Below are 20077 nucleotides of genomic sequence, written 5' to 3' on the forward strand. Positions count from 1 at the left end.
AGTCTCGCAGATGATGAGTGCTCGGCTGTTTTCATTGTTTTCATTATGGGGCCAAGAATACCCGTGTTAGTGGTGTTTGTGTGGCGGGGCGAGGGTGCTGTTGTATCCCCTCGGTGGCGGCCCGGCTGCTCATTAACCTATTAGTGTTCAAGGTGAAGGAGGGGATGCTGCTAGTGGTGGGGTTGTAGCTTCCGTTTTGAATTATTAACAACCGAGAGCTTCAAACACTCACATTGTGCCGTTGTTGACGTTGCCACCTTAAATTATTGAACAACAACCTCAGTCACTCAAATAATGGTGCTTTTGTTGTTGCCACCTTGAATTACTGACAACGGCATCCTCAAATATTCAAATCCTGTTACTGTTGCTTTTGCCATCATGAATTACTAACATATAATAACCTCAAGCACTCAAATAATGCTGTTGTTGTTGTTGTTGCCACCTTGAATTATTGACAAACGGCATCCTCAAATATTCAAATCCTGTTAGCCTACTGTTGCTCTTGCTATCTTGAATTATTAACATACAATAACCTCAAGCACTCAAATCATTCTGCTGTTCTAGTTGTTGTTGTCACCTTTAATTAAATTATTGACAAACGACAGCTTCAAACACAAGCAAGGGGAACTCCTATATCTTAAATTGTCTCGTTGTCTCATTTTATATTTACTACGCCATTAACACAGCTGTAAATCTTCGGGAAAGTTTTATGGTGGAAATAATCTTGAGTAGAAATATTTGCATGTGAGGAGAGAGTTAAGAAGACGTGAGGAATTTCTGGGCTTCGTTCATTGTCTCGCTGCTTCTTTATACCGACGCAAACGTGAATCTTAGGCAAGCTTTTCTTATGGAAGGAAATAAGTGATCTATAAAGTAAAGAGCGGGACAAGACGTGAGAACGGAAAGCTGGGAAGTTATAGCCTACTTTAAAACTTCAGGCTCCAGGGCTTCGTTTCATTGTCTCGCTGCTGCTTTACTATTTCAACACACAACTGTGAATCTTAGGAAAACTTTTATGGAGGGAAATAAGTTATCTATATTACAGCACAGAGCTAGAAAAGACGTAAGAAGGAGAAGCTAGGTAGGTAGGTGCTTGGGTCGTGTTACCAAAAAGTTGTTTCCACGTCGTAGTCAGCCATCAACGGCCACCTTGCTCCATAATCCGCCTCAGTTACCCCGCGGGGAATATCATCTTTCAGAAACAGTACGCCTATAATAAATGCGTAAAACTAATGAATACGAAATTAAGAAAGCATTTAAAATACCCACCCACAATGCCCTCGTCTGAGTGGAAAAACCGTGAGACTACTTGGCAACACGACCCGTAAATAAAAAGTTTCATTTGTCTCCATTCTAGAGTCGCTTCCTCATCGGTCTCGCTCGACGCAGTTATTGGCTTATTGCCCCGCGGAAAGGGACTCAAACCACCTATAATAGGCTACTTACATTATAGTGAGAGAAGATTAGTAAAGTAACTCAAGTGAAAAGCAAAGTTAGTGATTAAGCAGACGAGAGGATAAAAAAAGGAGGACCGGGTACTGAGCGATATTGGTCGAAAGAAGAAGAACAAGAACATGAAGCCTCCACAACCCCGCGACTCCACATCCATCACCAGACAGTGACTACAATAAAAATAAAAATAAATAGCATACATACAATTCAGAAAGACAGCCTTGAGTGGAAAAGGAAGTAACATCACCAGAGGCAACACTCTCACCCCAGAAAGGTTTGTAGCCCAGACTCCCGCCACGTACGTCTCTGGGAAACTACCTACAACTGCTTCGATCTCGTGTTCACTTGTTGGCGTTGTTTTAGCCATTCACTCAAGCAAGCCATTATACCTATCTAGTCCACCTCATACATTCCTTCCCACATTTCATTCAGTTTGTTAGAGGGGAGTCCATTGGTATTTTTGATGGTATATTTTGAATTTGTTGATCATTTAAACGGTATGGCGGTATGTCACACTCAGTAGATTTAGTCATGTTTTGAATTTAGAGAGAGAGAGAGAGAGAGAGAGAGAGAGAGAGAGAGAGAGAGAACTTTTTTTTTTACAGTAGGCTAAAGGAAGTAGCTCAAGGGCAAAGATGAATAAATAAATAAATAAAAATTCCGCTAATCACGTACTGCTCCTACAAAGAAAGTAGAGATGAGTGGCCTATTGCTAGTTACGTTCTGATTAGGCTACATTCCAATAGTTACTAGGGATACAAAGAAAGTAGAGATGAGTGGCCTATTGCTAGTTACGTTCTGATTAGGCTACATTCCAATAGTTACTAAGGATACAAAAAGAAAGTAGAGATGAGTGGCCTATTGCTAGTTACGTTCTGATTAGGCTACATTCCATTAGTCACAAGAGATAAAAGCTAAAATCCTTCACGTACGGCCGTTAAAAGAAGTAAAACAAGAGTCGCTGAGACACGCCTTATGTTTACGTCTGGCGGCACAAAAAACGAAGACACGCGAGATATTTTTAGTTTGGGGGAGAGTCGCAATATTTAAGACACCGTATGGGTGCCAGGCTGCGTGGAGAGAGAGAGAGAGAGAGAGAGAGAGTGGTCATAATCCATTCATGTCAACGATTACCCGCCTTGCTAATTATTTTCCGCTCTCTCTCTCTCTCTCTCTCTCTCTCTCTCACACACACACACACACACACACACACACACACACACACAGAGAGAGAGAGAGAGAGAGAGATTAAATATACGTGTTCTCTTTACCGGTCTATCATATATTAGCTTATGCGTTTCATTCCTCTTTCAACTTTCATTACTTTTTCACAACTTTTCATTACCAGGTTTCTTCAGGGTGAGAGAAAAGTATTATAACGTTACTTTATTATCAAACTAGGCTAGATTTGGTATAACGATTCATCTTGTTTTTAATCTGTATTCAACTAATTATATTCATAGGAGCAGTGATTAACGAGATTTTTTTATTTCCATTTATTTTTGCCCGTGAGATGTTTCCTTTAATGTAAAAAAAAAAAAAAGGAGTTTGTTTGAAAATTAATAACACGGTGCTAAGTTTCAAGGTAGACGCTGCTGCTTTACCTTGCGTGTATAATATTGGTGAGGAAAACGTGAAAAAAATGCGAGTCTTGTGTGGAGGGAGGGATTTGGGTGCTCCCTCCGCTTCCCTCTCCTCTATGTTTATATTGAGTAGACCCTGCTGCTACTTCTACTACTACCTCTCTCTCTCTCTCTCTCTCTCTCTGGGGGGCTCCAACTTCCCATCTTCCCTTCAGTGACTCACGGTTTTCACACATAGCATAGTAGCCTACTCTCTCTCTCTCTCTCTCTCTCTCTCTCTCTCTCTCTCTCTCTCTCTCTCTCTCTCTCTCTCTCTCTCTCTCTCTCTCTCTCTCTCTCTCTTTCTCATAATACGTGTAAAAGAGAGGGTGAAGGCTAGACAAGGGAACAAGAGAGAGGGAGGGTAAGAGAGTGTTGTGTTGCCCTTGTGTTGTGTTGGCACCGTTGGCAACATCCCGAGGGTTTACGACTACTGTCATAAATCCATCCGCCGCCAGGACCACGGAAACACTCTTATGGACCTTGAGGAGCCTAGATCTTCAGATTATCGTACTCAGAGCATAGTATTTACCGGTTTCTGACGCCTAACTATTGCCAAGAAACATCAGGGCCTAACTATAAATATAAATGAGTTTCGTTATTGGAGCCCTGAAGACAGTTTTTGGGTAGGAAGTCGGGAAACATAAGCGGCTGAGTACGGCAATCTGGCGCCGTTGGATCACGACCTCCATAGCCCAGTCAGCGATTCTCCTTAAAACAGTAAATATAGTACTTTTTCTCCTAAAGTGGTGTTGTTTTTTATTCTCTCTTCGAATGGATCGCGAAGGTAGTGTCTGTCATCTGATGTAAAGTATGTGAAATATCTGTAAATTGTATAATAGAGGGATTTCTTTGTTTCTGTTTTACTTCATCAAAGAAGGATTATGATAGAGAAGTACAAAATAGCTTACGGATCCCAGAAAAGTTGTAGATGGAAAAGAGTAACGAGATGAGATTAAAATAAGTAAACAAATAAGTAAACAAAACAATGCAGACATAGCGAACATTTTTCTGTATCCCCTCCACTTTTCTTTGCCTTTGAGCTGCTTCCTGCACTGAAAAAAAAGTAACTCAAATTATAACAGTGGAAGCAAGAACGATGATAAGATAATAAGAAAACAGGGCATGCGATTCTTTTCTTTGCTCTTTCCTGTTTTTGTATTCTTCTATATTCGTGATTTTCTTTCTCTTTAACTTTTTATTGTTTTTTGCCTTTTTCTTGATTTTTTGCACTTCTATATTCGTGATTTTCTTCTTTCTTGCCTTTGTTACTATCTTATCTTTGCTTTTTCCTGGTTTCTACTCTTCTATATTCGTATTTTTTTCATTTCCTGCTTTTTGACACATATATTCGTGATTCTCTTCTTTCTTAACTTTTATTACTGTCTTATCTTTGCTTTCTCCTGGTTTCTACTCTTCTATATTCGTGTTTTTTCTTTTATTTCTCCTTCGGCTGACAGTCCAACCCTCGGCTACTGATATATCGCGCCTCATACTGTTACGTTCTATCGCTGACGTCTTCGCGGTGAATCAGCCTCATTAGGAGCTAAGTGCTGGGTGGTCGTGTTTCGTTGCGCCCTTCCCCTCCCATCAGCGGTGCCGTAAATCACGTATTGCGTCATGTACAGCGAAGAGGGGAGGCCTGTGAGTATACTGAGGCTGGCCAACTGTGTAATAAACTTCATAGCAATATTATCAATCATTTCGGGCCATACACACCCACATTTGTTAAGGCTTTCGTAGAGGTTGTGTTAGTATTTCCATGGGTAGTTTTATGAGCCAGGTGATAGTTATATAAGGCTTCTCTACCAGTGCTGCCAGATTTCCGCCCCTAGCCTTTTAAATTTACCTATTTCTAACCCAAAAAATGTCTCCTGCACCTCAATAACTAGATTAATTAATAGTTCTCGTTAAAATAGTTAGTTCTTGATGTCCTTTTGTGGTAGTTATCCGTCAGAAGGGTAAAAAAATACGGATAATGCAGTGGGGTGGACAGGGTGGTGAGCTGGCACGCTGTTCTGTACTACCATGAATGTGGAAAACACGCATGACAACCCGACTAGCCTATGTGGACTATGGAATTACATGTTGTGAGAGCCGAAAGCGTCTGAGGATATGGACCCAAGTCTTTGCATCCCCTTTACCGATTTTGGTAATACATAATTATGGGCCATATTACTAAACATGTCGTCGCCAAAGTTCACATATTTGACACGGCTTTCGTAAGAGTTTGGGGCATTTCCAGAAGTACTTTTATGACCCTGGTGGTAGTTTGATTCCTCCTCTGTACCGCGAACCTAAACACTCATTAGAACCCGACTGGCTCTCTCTTTGACCTTTAGATATTGTTGATGTGAGAAGCTAAAGTGTCTTATAATACCAAACTAATTAGGGTCATATTATAAGACATTTCGCCGCCCAAGAGGAGTGCTGATGGAGAGGAGGGAGGGGGGTGAGGGAAAATGTTTATGGATACAGGAGAGTGATGGTAAGAGGCTTTCGAAGGAGTTGTGGGCATTTCCAGCAGTAGTTTTATGACCCTGATGGTAGTTTGATTCCTCCTCTGTACCGCGAACCTCAACACTCATTAGAACCCGACTGACCCCCTCTTTGACCTTTATAAATAGTTGATGTGAGAAGCGAAATTGTCTTATAATACCAACCATTTTCTCCACAAAAGTCAAGGGCTCGGGGGAGTTTAATGTCGAAGTCCACGGATCATGTACGCCCTCTTTTTTTTATATATATTCCTCTTTCTCGGCACCCCAAATGGAATCTCTCTGGTATTTGTTTACTTATTTTTCTTCCTCGTTGAAGAGGAAGACCACAGGGGAGGTTCAAGAGGGATGTAAAGATGTATGTAAAGATGTATCAAGTAAATATTTATACCAGGCTTGCTCTCCTTCTTTGTTGTATATGAGGCCACTATAAATTGTTAGGTTCCGAGATTCAAATTGTCTGGGGGTTCTCAGAGAGCGAGGCCAAAGTGAGTCTCCCCGCATATATAGCTACGCATATATAGCTACCTAAGCAGTGAAATGGTGGCATGAACGCCCTCCTCTTATATTATTTGCTTCAGAGCAGCTATATATATAGACTGTTTCGTTCACTCTATATTTTGTAGCGCTGTTTTAACCCCTTGACTGCGGATTTCCTACCAGAATACATCACCAAGCTACAGGAATAGAACAATAAGTGGCTGCTACAATTCAATGAAGAAAAATGTAAAGTCCTGCACCTTGGGAGGGGTATCCAGCATACCAATACCACATGGGAAACACTCCACTATCCACCACAGAGGCAGAGAAAGAACAGGGAGTACATGTTACCAGGCTACGAGTGAAAGCCAAATCCATGCCAATAGCAGCGGACCGGTTAAATATGAGAGTGCTTTGTACACTCATTGTTAGCCCTCGTATACTGTATAACTTTCAGCGAGATGCATGCTAGGTACGAACGAGCCCTGAGGGATAAGTTTTCGTTCGGCACAGTTCAACGAGTAGTTCATAAATGTGTCAAAGACCCTTTCATCGCTGACGAGCCCTATGGCAGTTGACTGTTAACATTTGGCGGCGTTGTTAGGTCCTCAGCGGGGCGTTTGGCGAGCGGGGATATATAACAGGTGTGGCGGGTACGGGGAGGGAGGTACAGATTGGGAGGGGGAGGAGGCAGGCAAGAGGAGTGCTGATGGAGAGGAGGAAGGGGGGTGAGGGAAAATGTTTATGGATACAGGAGAGTGCTGGTAGGGAGGGGGCGGAGAAGAGGAGGGAAGCATTCATGTGTGAAGAGCAAGAAGCGTAGATTATAATTATTACCCTCGTGATCTCTCTCTCTCTCTCTCTCTCTCTCTCTCTCTCTCTCTCTCTCTCTCTCTCTCTCTCTCTCTCTCTCTCTCTCTCTCTCTCTCTCTCTCTCTCTCTCTCTCTCTCTTTCTTCTGTTTCTGGATATTTTTTTTTTTTTACTTGTCTGTCAATAGTGTAATCAATGTTGTCTTGTTCCCTTTCTTTTGCTTTTAGTCTTTTCTTCCTCCTTATTACCTTATTCTTCTCCCTGTTCCTCTCTTGCTCTCTTCTTTCTCTTGTTTCTCTACATTTTTCTTCTTGTTATTCTTGTTCTTGCTTTTGTTTTCATTCTACCTGTTTCTCCTTTTCTTCTTTTGCTTCATCATTATCATCGTTATCAACTTTTTTTGTTTTGTTTCTCTCTTCGCTTTCCTCCTCCTCCTCCTCCTCCTCCTCCAGGCATCCTATGGTAACCACGGCGCAATCGGTTGTTAAGAATCCTTCCCTCCATCTTTTCTCTCCTTCTCTCCACCGCTCCATAACTACCTCCCTCCCTCCCTCCCTCCCTCCCCGTGTCCCTTTTCTTCTCTCCTTTGTCCTTTCTATCCTTGCCTTACCTCCTTCCTTCCTCTCCTCATTTCTCTTCTTCCCTTCTTCCTTTTCTCTCCTACTTCTAATACTACCTCTACCCTTCTTCCTCTTTTATTCCTCTCCTTCTCTCCCTCTCTCCTTCCATTCTTTTCTGTTCTCTGTTCCTTCTACTCCTTCTCTCCTTTCCTCTTTCCTCTACTTCTTAATACTGAGTTTCGTGAGTAGTAAATGGCTTCCTTGGCACTGAATCCACGTGAGTTCCCATTTTTCCTCAGCCTCTCAAAGACCCGCCCGTGTTTACTAAGAAATCACGAAAGCAAGAACTAGATAAATAAGCTGCCTGATGCGGCGGAGGCGATGGTTCTTATTTCCTTCGTGGAGAACATAAATTTGGTGGGTTTTTTTTCTCTAAGTCTTTTTTCGTTTGTTTGTTTCTTTTAGGTGAGTCATGAGAGTAGTAAGAGACGTGAGTACTTGGCACCAGTTCATAGCGTTCATCTTTTTTATTTTATTTTTTTTACTGGTACCTTTTCTTTCTTTTTTATTTATTTATTCATATTCTTATTCTATTTTATTTTCTCTTACTCATCCTCCTCTTCCTCCTTTTCCCTTTTTATTCTTTTTCTTTCTCTTTTTCGTTCTTTCCTTCTTTTTTCCTTCTTATTCTAATTATTTTTTTCTTTTTCTCCTCCTCCTTCTCCCTTTCTTTTTTTCATTCTTTCTTTCATTCTTTCTTTTTTCTTTTCTTTCTTTCTTTCTTTTTATTCTTATTCTAATTCATTTTTCTTCTCCTCCTCCTTCTCCTTCTCCCTCTCTTTCTTTTATATCTTTATCCTTCCTTTTTTCTCTTTCTTTCTTTTTTTCTCTCTTTCTTTCTTTCTTTCTTCTTACTCTTAGTCTAATTAATTTTTCTTATCCTCCTTTTCCTCCTTCCACCTTGCTTTCTTTTTTCTTTCTTTCTTTCTTTCTTTCTTTCTTTCTTTCTTTCTTCTTAATCTTATTCTTATCCTCCTCCTCCACCTCCTCCTCCTCCTCCTCCTCCTTCTCCACTTTCTCCTCCTCCTCCCCTTCCTCCTCCTCTTCCTCCTCCTCCTCCTCTTCCTTCGTTAATTTATCCGACACAGCGTGCAATATAAACCTTAACTTAAGCAGAAGGAAGTAAGAGGAAAGAGGAAAAGAAAACGTCCAACGCGCTTGTTTTTCTACCTCGGCTTAAAAATAAAAGATACACAGAAAAATAAAATAAAAATCTACCTGCCTGCCTGAGGAGGTTAGGGGAAAGAAACCAGGACATAAAAAATACATTAACCCGCGTAACTTACATTTTTTTAGATAAGATTGATGGTGATGGTGTTGGTGAAAATATAAGTTCAGAAAGTGCGTATATATATTTTTTCTTTACTTCCTCCTCCTTTTCCTTTTCTTCTTCCTTGATTTAATACGTCTACTTCATATCCTTTTCCTTTTAGTTCCTCCCCCTTTCTTCTTTTTCTTCCTCTTTTACATCCTCCTCCTCCTCCTCGTCTTCCTTCTCTTTCTTTATCCTCCTCGATTACATAATGATATACAATGCAAAAGGCAACGGTGAGGGAGAGAGAAATAAATCGAGGTTGTGGCCAAGTTTTACACAAATAAAAGAAATGATCGGTTTTATGAGCCGTGACGGAGGTGACAATTTACTAGTCAAGCTGTCAGGTGGGTTTTTTTTTATTCAAATTTCTCGAATGCACAGAATTATATGCCTTGTTGTAGCTAGTGATGGAGTTAAGAATAAGCTGAGGTTGTGATGATTTGCTGAGCTCGGAAAGGCTAGTAGTATAGACATCATCATCATCATCATCATCATCATCTTTTTCGTGTTGTTGTTGTTGTTGTTGTTGTTGTTGTTGTTGTTCTTTCCTTGTTCTTCTTCTTTATCTTCCTTATCTTCTTCTTCTTCTTCTTCTTCTTCTTCTTCTTCTTCTTCTTCTTCTTCTTCTTCTTCTTCTTCTTCTTCTTCCTCCACCTTCTTCCCCTCCTCCTCTTCCATCTTCACCACCACCATAATCACCACAGAACACTCGTTTGTCTTTCACGGTAAGTGCGTCCCTCCCTCTATTTACGAGTCTCCACCACGGCTGAGCATTTCCGCGACCCATATATCGTGAGGCCCAGCTGTCCCCGAGGAGGCAAAAGGACTTAGCTATGATTTGGCGCGGTGACAGCAGCGGCCGAGGCGACGAGCACCCTCCACCCGCGGCCCTTGGAAGCAGCTGACGCCCTCTCTGCCGCCCGCCTCCCACACTCCCGTCCTCTCTCTCCCGCTGACTCGCTTCTTCCGGCCACCTCACCTCCTCCATCTTGTTCTTTACGTCCCTTGAGCGCTGTGACGGTCGCCGATACGCTTGGTTGAGTGAGTTTCAGGACGTTGTAACCAAGGATAGGAAGTGTAAAAAGGAGGATGAAGAGGATGTAAAAGAAGAAGTAAAAGGAGGAGGAGTAGGAAGTAAGAGAAGAAGAAAAGGGAAAGGAACAAGTAAAATAAAAATAGAAGAAAAAAAGAAGAAAGACGAAGAGAAATAAAAGTTGAGGAGGAGGATGACGTATGAGAGGAAAAAAAGGGGAAGAAAAAGAAATTATGATGATGATGAGGAATAGGAGGAAGAAGAAGATGATGATGATGTAAGAGGAGGAGGAAGTGTATGGGTAAAGTAGTTAGGGTGAAGTTTTTGGTTTCTGGGACAAATTATCGAGGATTAAGCAAAAAGTCTAATAATGTAAACGTGGATTCGGTTATCCGTAGAGTTTTTTTTTTGCCCCGTTATAAAATGCATAGATAAGAATAAAGAAATAAGTTCCTCTAATTTTGTGAAGTATTTTGTATTTTTATTGTTGCTATTATCCTCACCGTTATTATTATTATTATTATTATTATTATTATTATTATTATTATTATTATTATTATTATTATTATTATTATTATTATTGAAAAGTGATAATATTCCCCATGTGAGTGGGTACACGGGTTTTGGCGCACGTGAACACACACACACACACACACACACACACACACACACACACACACACACACACACACACACACACACACACACACACACACACACACACACACTTTGCTGCACTGGGTTGTCACATGGAGGAAAATAGCACAATGAAAGCTCTAAACAGAATGAATGAAGTGGCAAAGGATCACAACAATCAACAACTTATCGAAAAAATATGAAAATGCAAATAATTATGTATCTCCTGTTTTCTGGTGCTATCGATCCTTATCATAAACAACCAAATAATCTTGTAGCACACCGTCAAATATTCAATGCGACAGGAGCCTAATTTTTTTTTCTTACAACAAAGGAGACAGCTCAAGGGCACAAAAAAAGGAAACAATAATTAAAAAAAAAGGCCGCTACTCGCTGCTCCTAAAAAGAATCCAAAGAGGTGGCCGAAAGAGGAGTCAATTTCGGGAGGAGAAGTGTCCTGATACCTGAATAAACCAAAAGACATGCAAAATAAAAAGCATAAAGTAGATAGATCATAACAAGAGCAAGAGAGTCCCGTGGAAATGCCCTAATTGTGGAGAGAAGAAATATACGAGGCGAAAATTGCTGACTTCTTAAGTTAAAACGATGATGAAAATGACAATAATAATAATAATAATAATAATAATAATAATAATAATAATAATAATAATAATAATAATAATAATAATATGGGAAGTCTCCAAAACCATAATTCATTCCCTTGCTTTATCAGGAAAAAAATATTGATGATCTGGCTAAATATACTACCCATTAGTCGAGAGAGAGAGAGAGAGAGAGAGAGAGAGAGAGAGAGAGAGAGAGAGAGAGAGAGAGAGAGAGAGAACTTTATTTTAATCATTAGTTTTGTTCGCAAGTAAGTAAATAGTTGGGTACATTAATGATGAGCGTGTGTTCTTATGCTTTTTATTTTCTTATGTTCCTGTCTTCGCCAATCCGTTTTCTTTCACTGTTTTGTTAGGTAAAAACTTTATTTTAATTATTAGGTTTGTTCGTAAGTGTATAAATAGTTGGGTACATTAATGATATGCGCGTTTTCTTATGCTCTTTATTTTCTTATGTTCCTGTCTTCGCCAACCCGTTTTCTTTCACTGTTTTGTTAGGTAAGAACTTTATTTTAATCATTAGTTTTGTTCGTAAGTATATAAATAGTTGGGTACATTAATGATAGGCGGGTGTTCTTATGCTTTTTATTTTCCTATGTTCCTGTCTGCGCCAACTCGTTTTCTTTCACTGTATGTTAGGTAAGAAGTTTATTTTAGTCATGAGTTTTATCCGTAAGTATATAAATAGCAGGGTACATTAATGGTTAGCTGATTTTTCCTATGCTATCTGTTTTCTTATGTTCCTGTCTTTGCCGGCTCGTTTTCTTTCACTGTCGTTAGGGAAGAAGTTTATTTTAATCATTAGTTTTGCTCATAAGTATATAAATAGCTGGGTATATATTAATGATAGCCGGGTTTTTTATCCTATTTGTTTTCTTATGTTCCTGACTTCACCAATTTGGGGTCTTTCACTGTTTTGTTAGATAAGAACTTTGTTTTAATCACTAGTTATATTTGTAGGTACACAAATAATTGGGGACATTAGGGATAAGTGAGCTTCTTATGCTATATGTGTATTTATGTTCCTGCCTGCCTTACTGTTATAAGATCTCGCAATTTATGTTCGGTTAGAAAGCATATTTTAATCGTTGTTTTAGTTCGAAAAAAAAAATAGTTCGTAAAAGCACTAAAAGCAGAATATTTTAGTGATAAGTCGGTTTTCTTATTTTACTTCTGTTGCGTTGCTTCATAATATATTTCACTTTATGTTTGGTAAGAAATATTCCAGTCACAAAACACAAATAATTGGATGGATAAATACTCATGTTTATTAATGATTTCCAAATATCACTCTCCCTTTCTACGCTACAAGTCCATTACCGTAGTATCCGTTGACCAAATAAGCATCTATGATATGTTGAAACTTAATGTGACAGGAACCAGAGGAAAGGAAGAAATTAATGTTAAAAAATCGTATATATATTGACTCATTCTAATTTTTCATATGTTAAATAACGTTGCGTAAATATAATGACATTTTAAATTCAGTAGGTATTCAGGGCTACCGCAACACCTGTCATAATGAGGTCACCTGCCAGGGCCGTGTGTGTGTGTGTGTGTGTGTGTGTGTGTGTGTGTGTGTGTGTGTGTGTGTGTGTGTGTGTGTGTGTGTGTGTGTGTGTGTGTGTGTGTGTGTGTGTGTGTGTGTGTGTGTGTGTGTGTGTGTGTGTGTGTGTGTGTGTGTGTGTGTGTGTGTGTGTGTGTGTGTGTGTGTGTGTGTGTGTGTGTGTGTGTGTGTGTGTGTGTGTGTGTGTGTGTGTGTGTAAATTCCAGAGATACCTACTTTGCAAATCGATCATGGGACCATCTCTCTCTCTCTCTCTCTCTCTCTCTCTCTCTCTCTCTCTCTCTCTCTCTCTCTCTCTCTCTCTCTCTCTCTCTCTCTCTCTCTCTCTCTCTCTCTCTCTCTCTCTCTCTCTCCATAAATTGAATGAGTCAGGAGATAATGGAAGAGAGAGAGAGAGAGAGAGAGAGAGAGAGAGAGAGAGAGAGAGAGTAAACACAACACATTTTCCTCTCCCCTCTCGTCTAATTCATCTCCCTGCCTCGATAACTTTAAATATACAGAGAGAGAGAGAGAGAGAGAGAGAGAGAGAGAGGAGACGATGACAAGGAATAATTCAAGCGCTTAAGTCACTCATGAGAGAGACAAAAAGCGCATCAAGCGAAGACTGAAGTATACTTAATTGACATCCCTTTAAATACATGCTGCGTCATCTCTCTCTCTCTCTCTCTCTCTCTCTCTCTCTCTCAAACCGATTAAGTCCCTCTATGCTAAGACCACCGTATTCTTGACTGACTCTATATACAATCGAAGTCTGTATGTTTGTTTATGTTCTTATCGCGAAAGGGGAGTATGGAAGTCAAGCAGTCCCTTTGTTTATGTTTACAGTGCTCTTAGTTATCTTCAGATCCGCCAGGTGGCCTCCCATGCATTCCCGAAGGTGTGTATGTGTGTGTGTGTGTGTGTGTGTGTGTGTTCCCTCCCGCCCGTCTGTATGTTTTGAAGAGTCATGGAGCAGCTGGGTTTGGCATCTTACGAACGTGGTCTCTTTCCTTTCCTTTCCTCTTGCCCTTGTGCGTGTGTGTGTGCTGGTGTGTTTGTGTGTGCAGGGAAAGGTTTTGCTTGCCTCCCTGCCTGCCTGCCTCTTTGACTCCTTGCTTCATTGCTTGTTTGTGTCCTGTTTCATGTGTTTTGGTTTCCCTTTCCTGCATTTCTTTTCATCTTTGAAGGAATTATAACTACTGGCTACTCCGGTTTTTTTTCCTTGTTTCCTTTTCTTCCTCTTTTCCTATTTGTTTCCTTTTCCTGCATTTCTTTTCGTCTTTGAAGGAATTATAACTCTACTAGCTACTCCGTTTCTTCCTTATGTTCCCTTTACTTCCTCTTTTCCTATTTGTTTCCCTTTTCTGCATTTCTTTTCGTCTTTGAAGGAATTATAACTCTACTAGCTACTCCGTTTCTTCCTTATGTTCCCTTTTCTTCCTCTTTTCCTATTTGTTTCCCTTTTCTCCATTTCTTTTCGTTTCTGAAGGAATTATAACTCTACTAGCTACTCTGTTTCTTCCTTATGTTCCCTTTTCTTCCTCTTTTCCTATTTGTTTCCCTTTTCTGCATTTCTTTTCGTCTTTGAAGGAATTATAACTCTACTAGCTACTCCGGTTCTTTTCCTTGTTTCCTTTACTTCCTCTTTTCCTATTTGTTTCCCTTTCCTGCATTTCTTTTCGTCTTTGAAGGAATTATAACTCTACTAGCTACTCCGTTTCTTTATGTTCCCTTTTCTTCCTCTTTTCCTATTTGTTTCCTTTTTCTGCATTTCTTTTCGTTTCTGAAGGAATTATAACTCTACTAGCTACTCCGTTTCTTCCTTATGTTCCCTTTTCTTCCTCTTTTCCTATTTGTTTCCCTTTCCTGCATTTCTTTTCATCTTTGAAGGAATTATAACTACTGGCTTCTCCGGTTCTTTTCCTTGTTCCCTTTCTTCCTCTTTTCCTCTTTGATTCCTCTCTCCACTTTCCTTACTTTCCCTTCCCTCCACTTTTTATCGCCTCTGAAATAATAATAATGCTACTAACTACACTTCCATTGCCTCTTCCCTTTCTTATGCTCCCTTTTCTTCCTCTTTTCCTATTTGATTCCTCTCTCCACTTTCCTTACTTTCCCTTCCCTCCACTTTTTATCGCCTCTGAAATAATAATAATGCAACTAACTTCACTTGCATTGCCTCTTCCCTTTCTTATTTTCCCTTTCTTCCTACTTCTTTCATATTCACCACTTTCTTTAGTTTCCCTTCCCATTATTTTTTTTTACCGTATTTTTTAAGGGGGAGAGAAAACTACACACCATTTTCCTTACAACTTCCTTCCCTTCTTCCTTCCCTTTCCCTTCCTCCTTTATTTTCTTTCTCATACTCCAGTTCTTCCTTTTTTCCTCCCTGCTACCTCCTCTATTACCGCCACATTCTTCAGTTCTCTTTCCTCTTTTATTTCCCTTTTGTTTCATTCTACCACTGCCACACTGCTTTCATTAACATTTCTTTCCCTTCTTCCTTCCCTTTCCCTTCTTCTGTTTTCTTCCTTTTTTCCTCCTTACAACCTCCTCTTCTACCATCACATTCTTCAGTTTCTCTTCCCTCTATTCTTTTCCTTTTGTTTCATTCTACCACTACTGCTTTCATTAACATTTCTTTCCCTTCTTCCTTCCCTTTCCCTTCTTCTATTATCTTCCTTTTTTCCTCCTTACTACCTCCTCTTCTACCACCATATTCTTCAGTTTCTCTTCCCTCTATTCTTTTCCTTTTGTTTCATTCTACCACTACTGCTTTCATTAACATTTCTTTCCCTTCTTCCTTCCCTTTCCCTTCTTCTATTATCTTCCTTTTTTCCTCCTTACTACCTCCTCTTCTACCACCACATTCTTCAGTTTCTCTTCCCTCTATTCTTTCCCTTTTGTTTCATTCTACCACTACCTACTACTGCTTTCATTAACATTTCTTTCCCTTCTTCCTTCCCTTTCCCTTCTTCTATTATCTTCCTTTTTTCCTCCTTACTACCTCCTCTTCTACCACCACATTCTTCAGTTTCTCTTCCCTCTATTCTTTCCCTTTTGTTTCATTCTACCACTACCTACTACTGCTTTCATTAACATTTCTTTCCCTTCTCCCTTCCCTTTCCCTTCCTCCTCTATTATCTTCCTCTTTTCCTCGCTATTACCTCCTCTTCTACCATCACATTCTTCAGTTTCTCTTCCCTCAATTATTTCCCTTTTGTTTCATTCTACGACTACCTACTACTGCTTTCATTAACATTTCTTTCCCTTCTCCCTTCCCTTTCCCTTCCTCCTCTATTATCTTCCTCTTTTCCTCCTTACAACCTCCTCTTCTACCTCCATATTCTTCAGTTTCTCTTCCCTCTATTCTTTCCCTTTTATTTCATTCTACTACTGCCACACTGCTTTCATTTTAACTTCCTTCCCTTCTTCCTTCCCTTTCCCTTCCTCCTTTATTATCTTCCTCTTTTCCTCCCTACTACCTCCTCTTCTACCACCATATTCTTCAGTTTCTCTTCCCTCTATTCTTTTCCTTTTGTTTCATTCTACCACTACTGCTTTCATTACCACTTCTTTCCCTTCTTCCTTCCCTTCCCTTACCACCACCACCACCACTGCCCGACCTTCACCTCCACCTTTATATAATTTGGCCTCACCATCATGCTTTGTTCAGGAGTATTTTCGCCTCTTGCGTTTTCTTTATCTGGCCGACGCTCAACTTTATGTCCACCGGAGGGAGAACAGAAAAAAAATACCTCGTTGTGGTGTTTCTGAGTTGTTTATTGCTTCATTATTTTGTTGACATGCAGCGTCGTCTCCTAAGTCACACTAGTTAATTCCGTAGACACGACATCAAGGAAGGTAGACACAAAGCTTTAATTAAGGATGCGGCTTTGTTACCTGGACATATCGTTACCTGTATGAATAGCCTCTCACATGCACTTCATTCACGTTTGCAAAGGTGAGTGTTGTGTTTTGTTTTGTTTCCTTTCAGATCCCTAACTTGCGTGTGAGGAGTCCAACAGTCAAACATTACACACACACACACACACACACACACACACACACACACACACACACACACACCTGCTTCGCGACTCCCATCCGTCACAGGCAGACCCGAGTTCATTTTAGTTCATTGATGAGTTCGGTTCATTTATGTTCAGTTGGAGGCTCTCAGAAATAACACCTACAAGTTCCCTCTCTTCCCCTCTTTCTAATTGTATATTCCTGTGTTGTTGTTGTTGTTGTTTTCTGTCTGTGTTTCTTCTTTTCCACAACTCAAGAATAATATTCCACTTTCTCCTTGATCGTTGACTAAATGAAAAGTACCTCCGTTGTCTAGTTATTTTTTTGTGTGGTTATTGAGAAAAGACCCGACTTATGTTTCTGTGTCACTAATCAAAAGACGGTATATAATAAAGAGCTCCAACTGTTCCTCTTCACTGTATCTTTTCTTTAGTCATTTAGTTACTGAGTCATAGAGAAGTAGGCATCACTTCTGTAAATAGGTGGTCACTGGATTTATTTCTTTTTCTTTTAATACAGACCTCTAAATGTTCGTCTTCACTGCATTTAGTCATTGGGTGTTACTTTTGGATCTAGAGGTATCACTGTTTGTTGTCGTAAACAGGCGGTTCTTTATTTTCGTCCCACGCGGGAGTTGGCACCTGGAGGAAGCGCGGGAGGTAACACTGCTTGGTACACAGCGTCGGCATCGTGTGCAGGGCGCGAGCCAACACACGAGGCACAGGCGGCCCAGACCAACACTCAAGTTACCTCTCAACGGCACTTTTCGGCAGGGGCACTCAGGGGGGAGGAACTTGGCACCGCCGTGGCCTGAGGGTGCCTGCGGCTGCGGTAACGCTCCCTCTCCCCCCCTGACACCGCCCTGCATGGTCCCTCTTCCGGCTGGTGCGTCACGTGCCCACACACGGGTCACGAAACACAACGGTCACGGTTTGGTCAACACTAACTGCGTCACGTAAGGTCCGACATGGCAGGACGTGTCACCACCACCGCCATTTTAACCATCGTTCATCACTACCATCACCACCACCACTATCGTCGACGCACGGACTTACGCACGGACCTGGACCGGTGGTGGTGGAGCGGCGGGCGTGGGTCCGGGTACTCCTGCTCCTCCTCGTACAGACCCAGCTTGAGGCCGCAGATGAAGAGCTTCTCCTTGATGTCCTGCTCGAGGGCGCGCAGCTTGAGCATGATCTCCTCCTTCATGAGCGTGTAGCACATGGCGATGATGCCCATGCCGATCAGCAGGTACATGAAGTTGATGATCAGCTTGGTCTTGCTGTCGTTGCTCGAGGCTTTGCCGGAGCCGCCGCCGCCGCCGAAGCCTGGCACGAAGTCCCCGATGCCGATCTTGGCGAGGGAGGTGAAGGAGAAGTAGCAGGAGTCGAGGTAGGACCACTGCTCCCACTCCGCGAACATGATGGTGCCGGTGGTCATGTAGAAGATCATGACCCAGATGCAGGCGGTGGAGGGCACGATGATGACCTCGTTCCCCTCGTCGTCCATCTCCATCTCGCCGCCGCCCTTGCTGCGCCCATGGTTGAGGCAGCGGTACATGAGGCGGTACAGAAACTTGAACGACTTGGCGAACACGCGGCCCATGTTCATGAAGTAGACGATGTAGAGGGGAATGCCGAACACCGCGTAGATGATGGTGGCGATCTTGCCCCAGTCCGTCTTGGGCTTCATGTGGCCGTAGCCGATCATGGAGAACACGCTGAGGCAGAACATTAGGGACGCGGGGAAGTTCCACACCTCCTCCACCTCCCTGTCGTCGTATCCTTCCTCCTTCACCGCCTTGGCGATCCGGTTCTGGAAGTCGTAGAGCGTCTGGTTGACGTCCGCGTACCACTGGTCCTTGTTGAGCACGTTGAGGTGCTCCGTCACGTTCCAGAGCGTGCGGATCGTGTTGTCGTGGATGGGCAGCGTCTGGTTGGTCTGCCACAGCTCTTCCTTGCCCTCGATGGCCTCGAAGGCGAGCGCTCCCAAGATGGCGTACGACACCACCAGGCCGCCCACGCCCACCTGCGTACACATGAACGACACGAACTTTCGGCAGCAGTTTTTACACCTAGTCCTTGAGCCGTGCGACGAGGAGGAGGACGTCCCGTAGGAGCGCTGCGACACCATCCCATGCGAACGCTGGGAGGCGCGTCCCCGCTCCACGCCCATGTCGACGGTCTGCGTATGCGACGCGTGAGGGGAGCGAGAGGGGCGGCACACGGCCTCGACACACCCGGTCCGCGCCCTGCTTCACGTGGCGCCCACCGCGGCCCCGCTCACCTCACCCACAGGCTCCTCTGTGCCCGGCGGGAGGCTCCAGCGGTAGGGGCGTGGGTACCTGGGGCCTCATGTTCACGCTGGTGGGGGAGTTGGTGTGGCGGGGCAGACAAGCGTGGGCGTAAATGTACCTCCAACCAGGGCACGAGCGACACTGCGACACCCGCCAGACCCGCCCCGCCCCCTCTCCGCCCTCTCCACGCCCGCCAGCAGCCCTCGCCGCCCCTCGCCGCCCCTGTCTCCCTCCACTCTCTTCCCTCCGGTCCTCGCTCTTGGCTCCTCCCCTGGGCACACACACCTGCACGGAGATTAATGCAACCACCTAAGTTCCTCGATTAGGGACGAATTAAGGCCTCGCCTGGCGGCCGCCCTGAAGAAGCTTACCTCCCCGCGACTGTTTATTGGGCACAACTCATGCTCTCCCCTCCCCCCTTACCCCCCATGACTAACCCCCCCCCCTCCGTTAGCCACCCACCCTCATTCCTCTAACATGCTGGCACCCGACCAAACCTCCTGGCGGGCATGCCTCACACACACACACACACACGCACACATGAACGTACTCACAAACGTCTCACAACATCCTCTAGGCGTATGTGCGAGTATGTGTATATCTTTGTGCACTGAGTCTTGGTGTATGTATGTATGTATGCGTGTATGTATGTTATTGTTTATTTAATGGCCCAAGACTCTTTCGCTTAAGTCTTCCCCTCACATCCTTCCATTTCCCCTTCTTGCATTCCTTTCCTCCTCTCCCCTTCTCCTTCCTTCCTATTACATGTCGCCCTTAACCTCTCTCTCTCTCTCTCTCTCTCTCTCTCTCTCTCTCTCTCTCTCTCTCTCCCCTACCCTTTCCCCCTCTCCCCCGCTTCCTGTATCTCCCTTGTCACACTCTCATTGCTCTTCAACCCCCTTTTCTTTCCCTTTTTCATCTCTATCTTTCTTCTCCCATCATTAACCTTCTCAGCTCCCCTTCCCCTTCCCTTTTAACCCCTTCCTTTCTCTCCCCTTCCCCTTATAACCCGTCACCACATTTTATCTTGACTTTACTTACTTTAGACAATGTAAAAATGATCTTATGGGGGTTTCGGTGACAATATAGAGGTTTTAAGAGAGAGAGAGAGA

The 20077-nt window shown here is 42.7% G+C and overlaps 1 protein-coding gene across 1 annotated transcript; it reads right to left on the minus strand.

Moving 5' to 3' along the window:
* Positions 1 to 16890: 16890 nt before the first annotated feature.
* Positions 16891 to 19404, minus strand: LOC127003324 (TWiK family of potassium channels protein 7-like). Its single transcript, XM_050869827.1, has one exon. The coding sequence runs from the start codon at positions 18842 to 18844 to the stop codon at positions 17702 to 17704; it is 1143 nt and encodes a 380-aa protein (XP_050725784.1). The 5' UTR covers positions 18845 to 19404; the 3' UTR covers positions 16891 to 17701.
* Between the last annotated feature and the right edge of the window lie 673 nt (positions 19405 to 20077).

Source organism: Eriocheir sinensis, chromosome 25 (assembly GCF_024679095.1).
Source record: "Eriocheir sinensis breed Jianghai 21 chromosome 25, ASM2467909v1, whole genome shotgun sequence".
NCBI lineage: Eukaryota > Metazoa > Arthropoda > Malacostraca > Decapoda > Varunidae > Eriocheir > Eriocheir sinensis.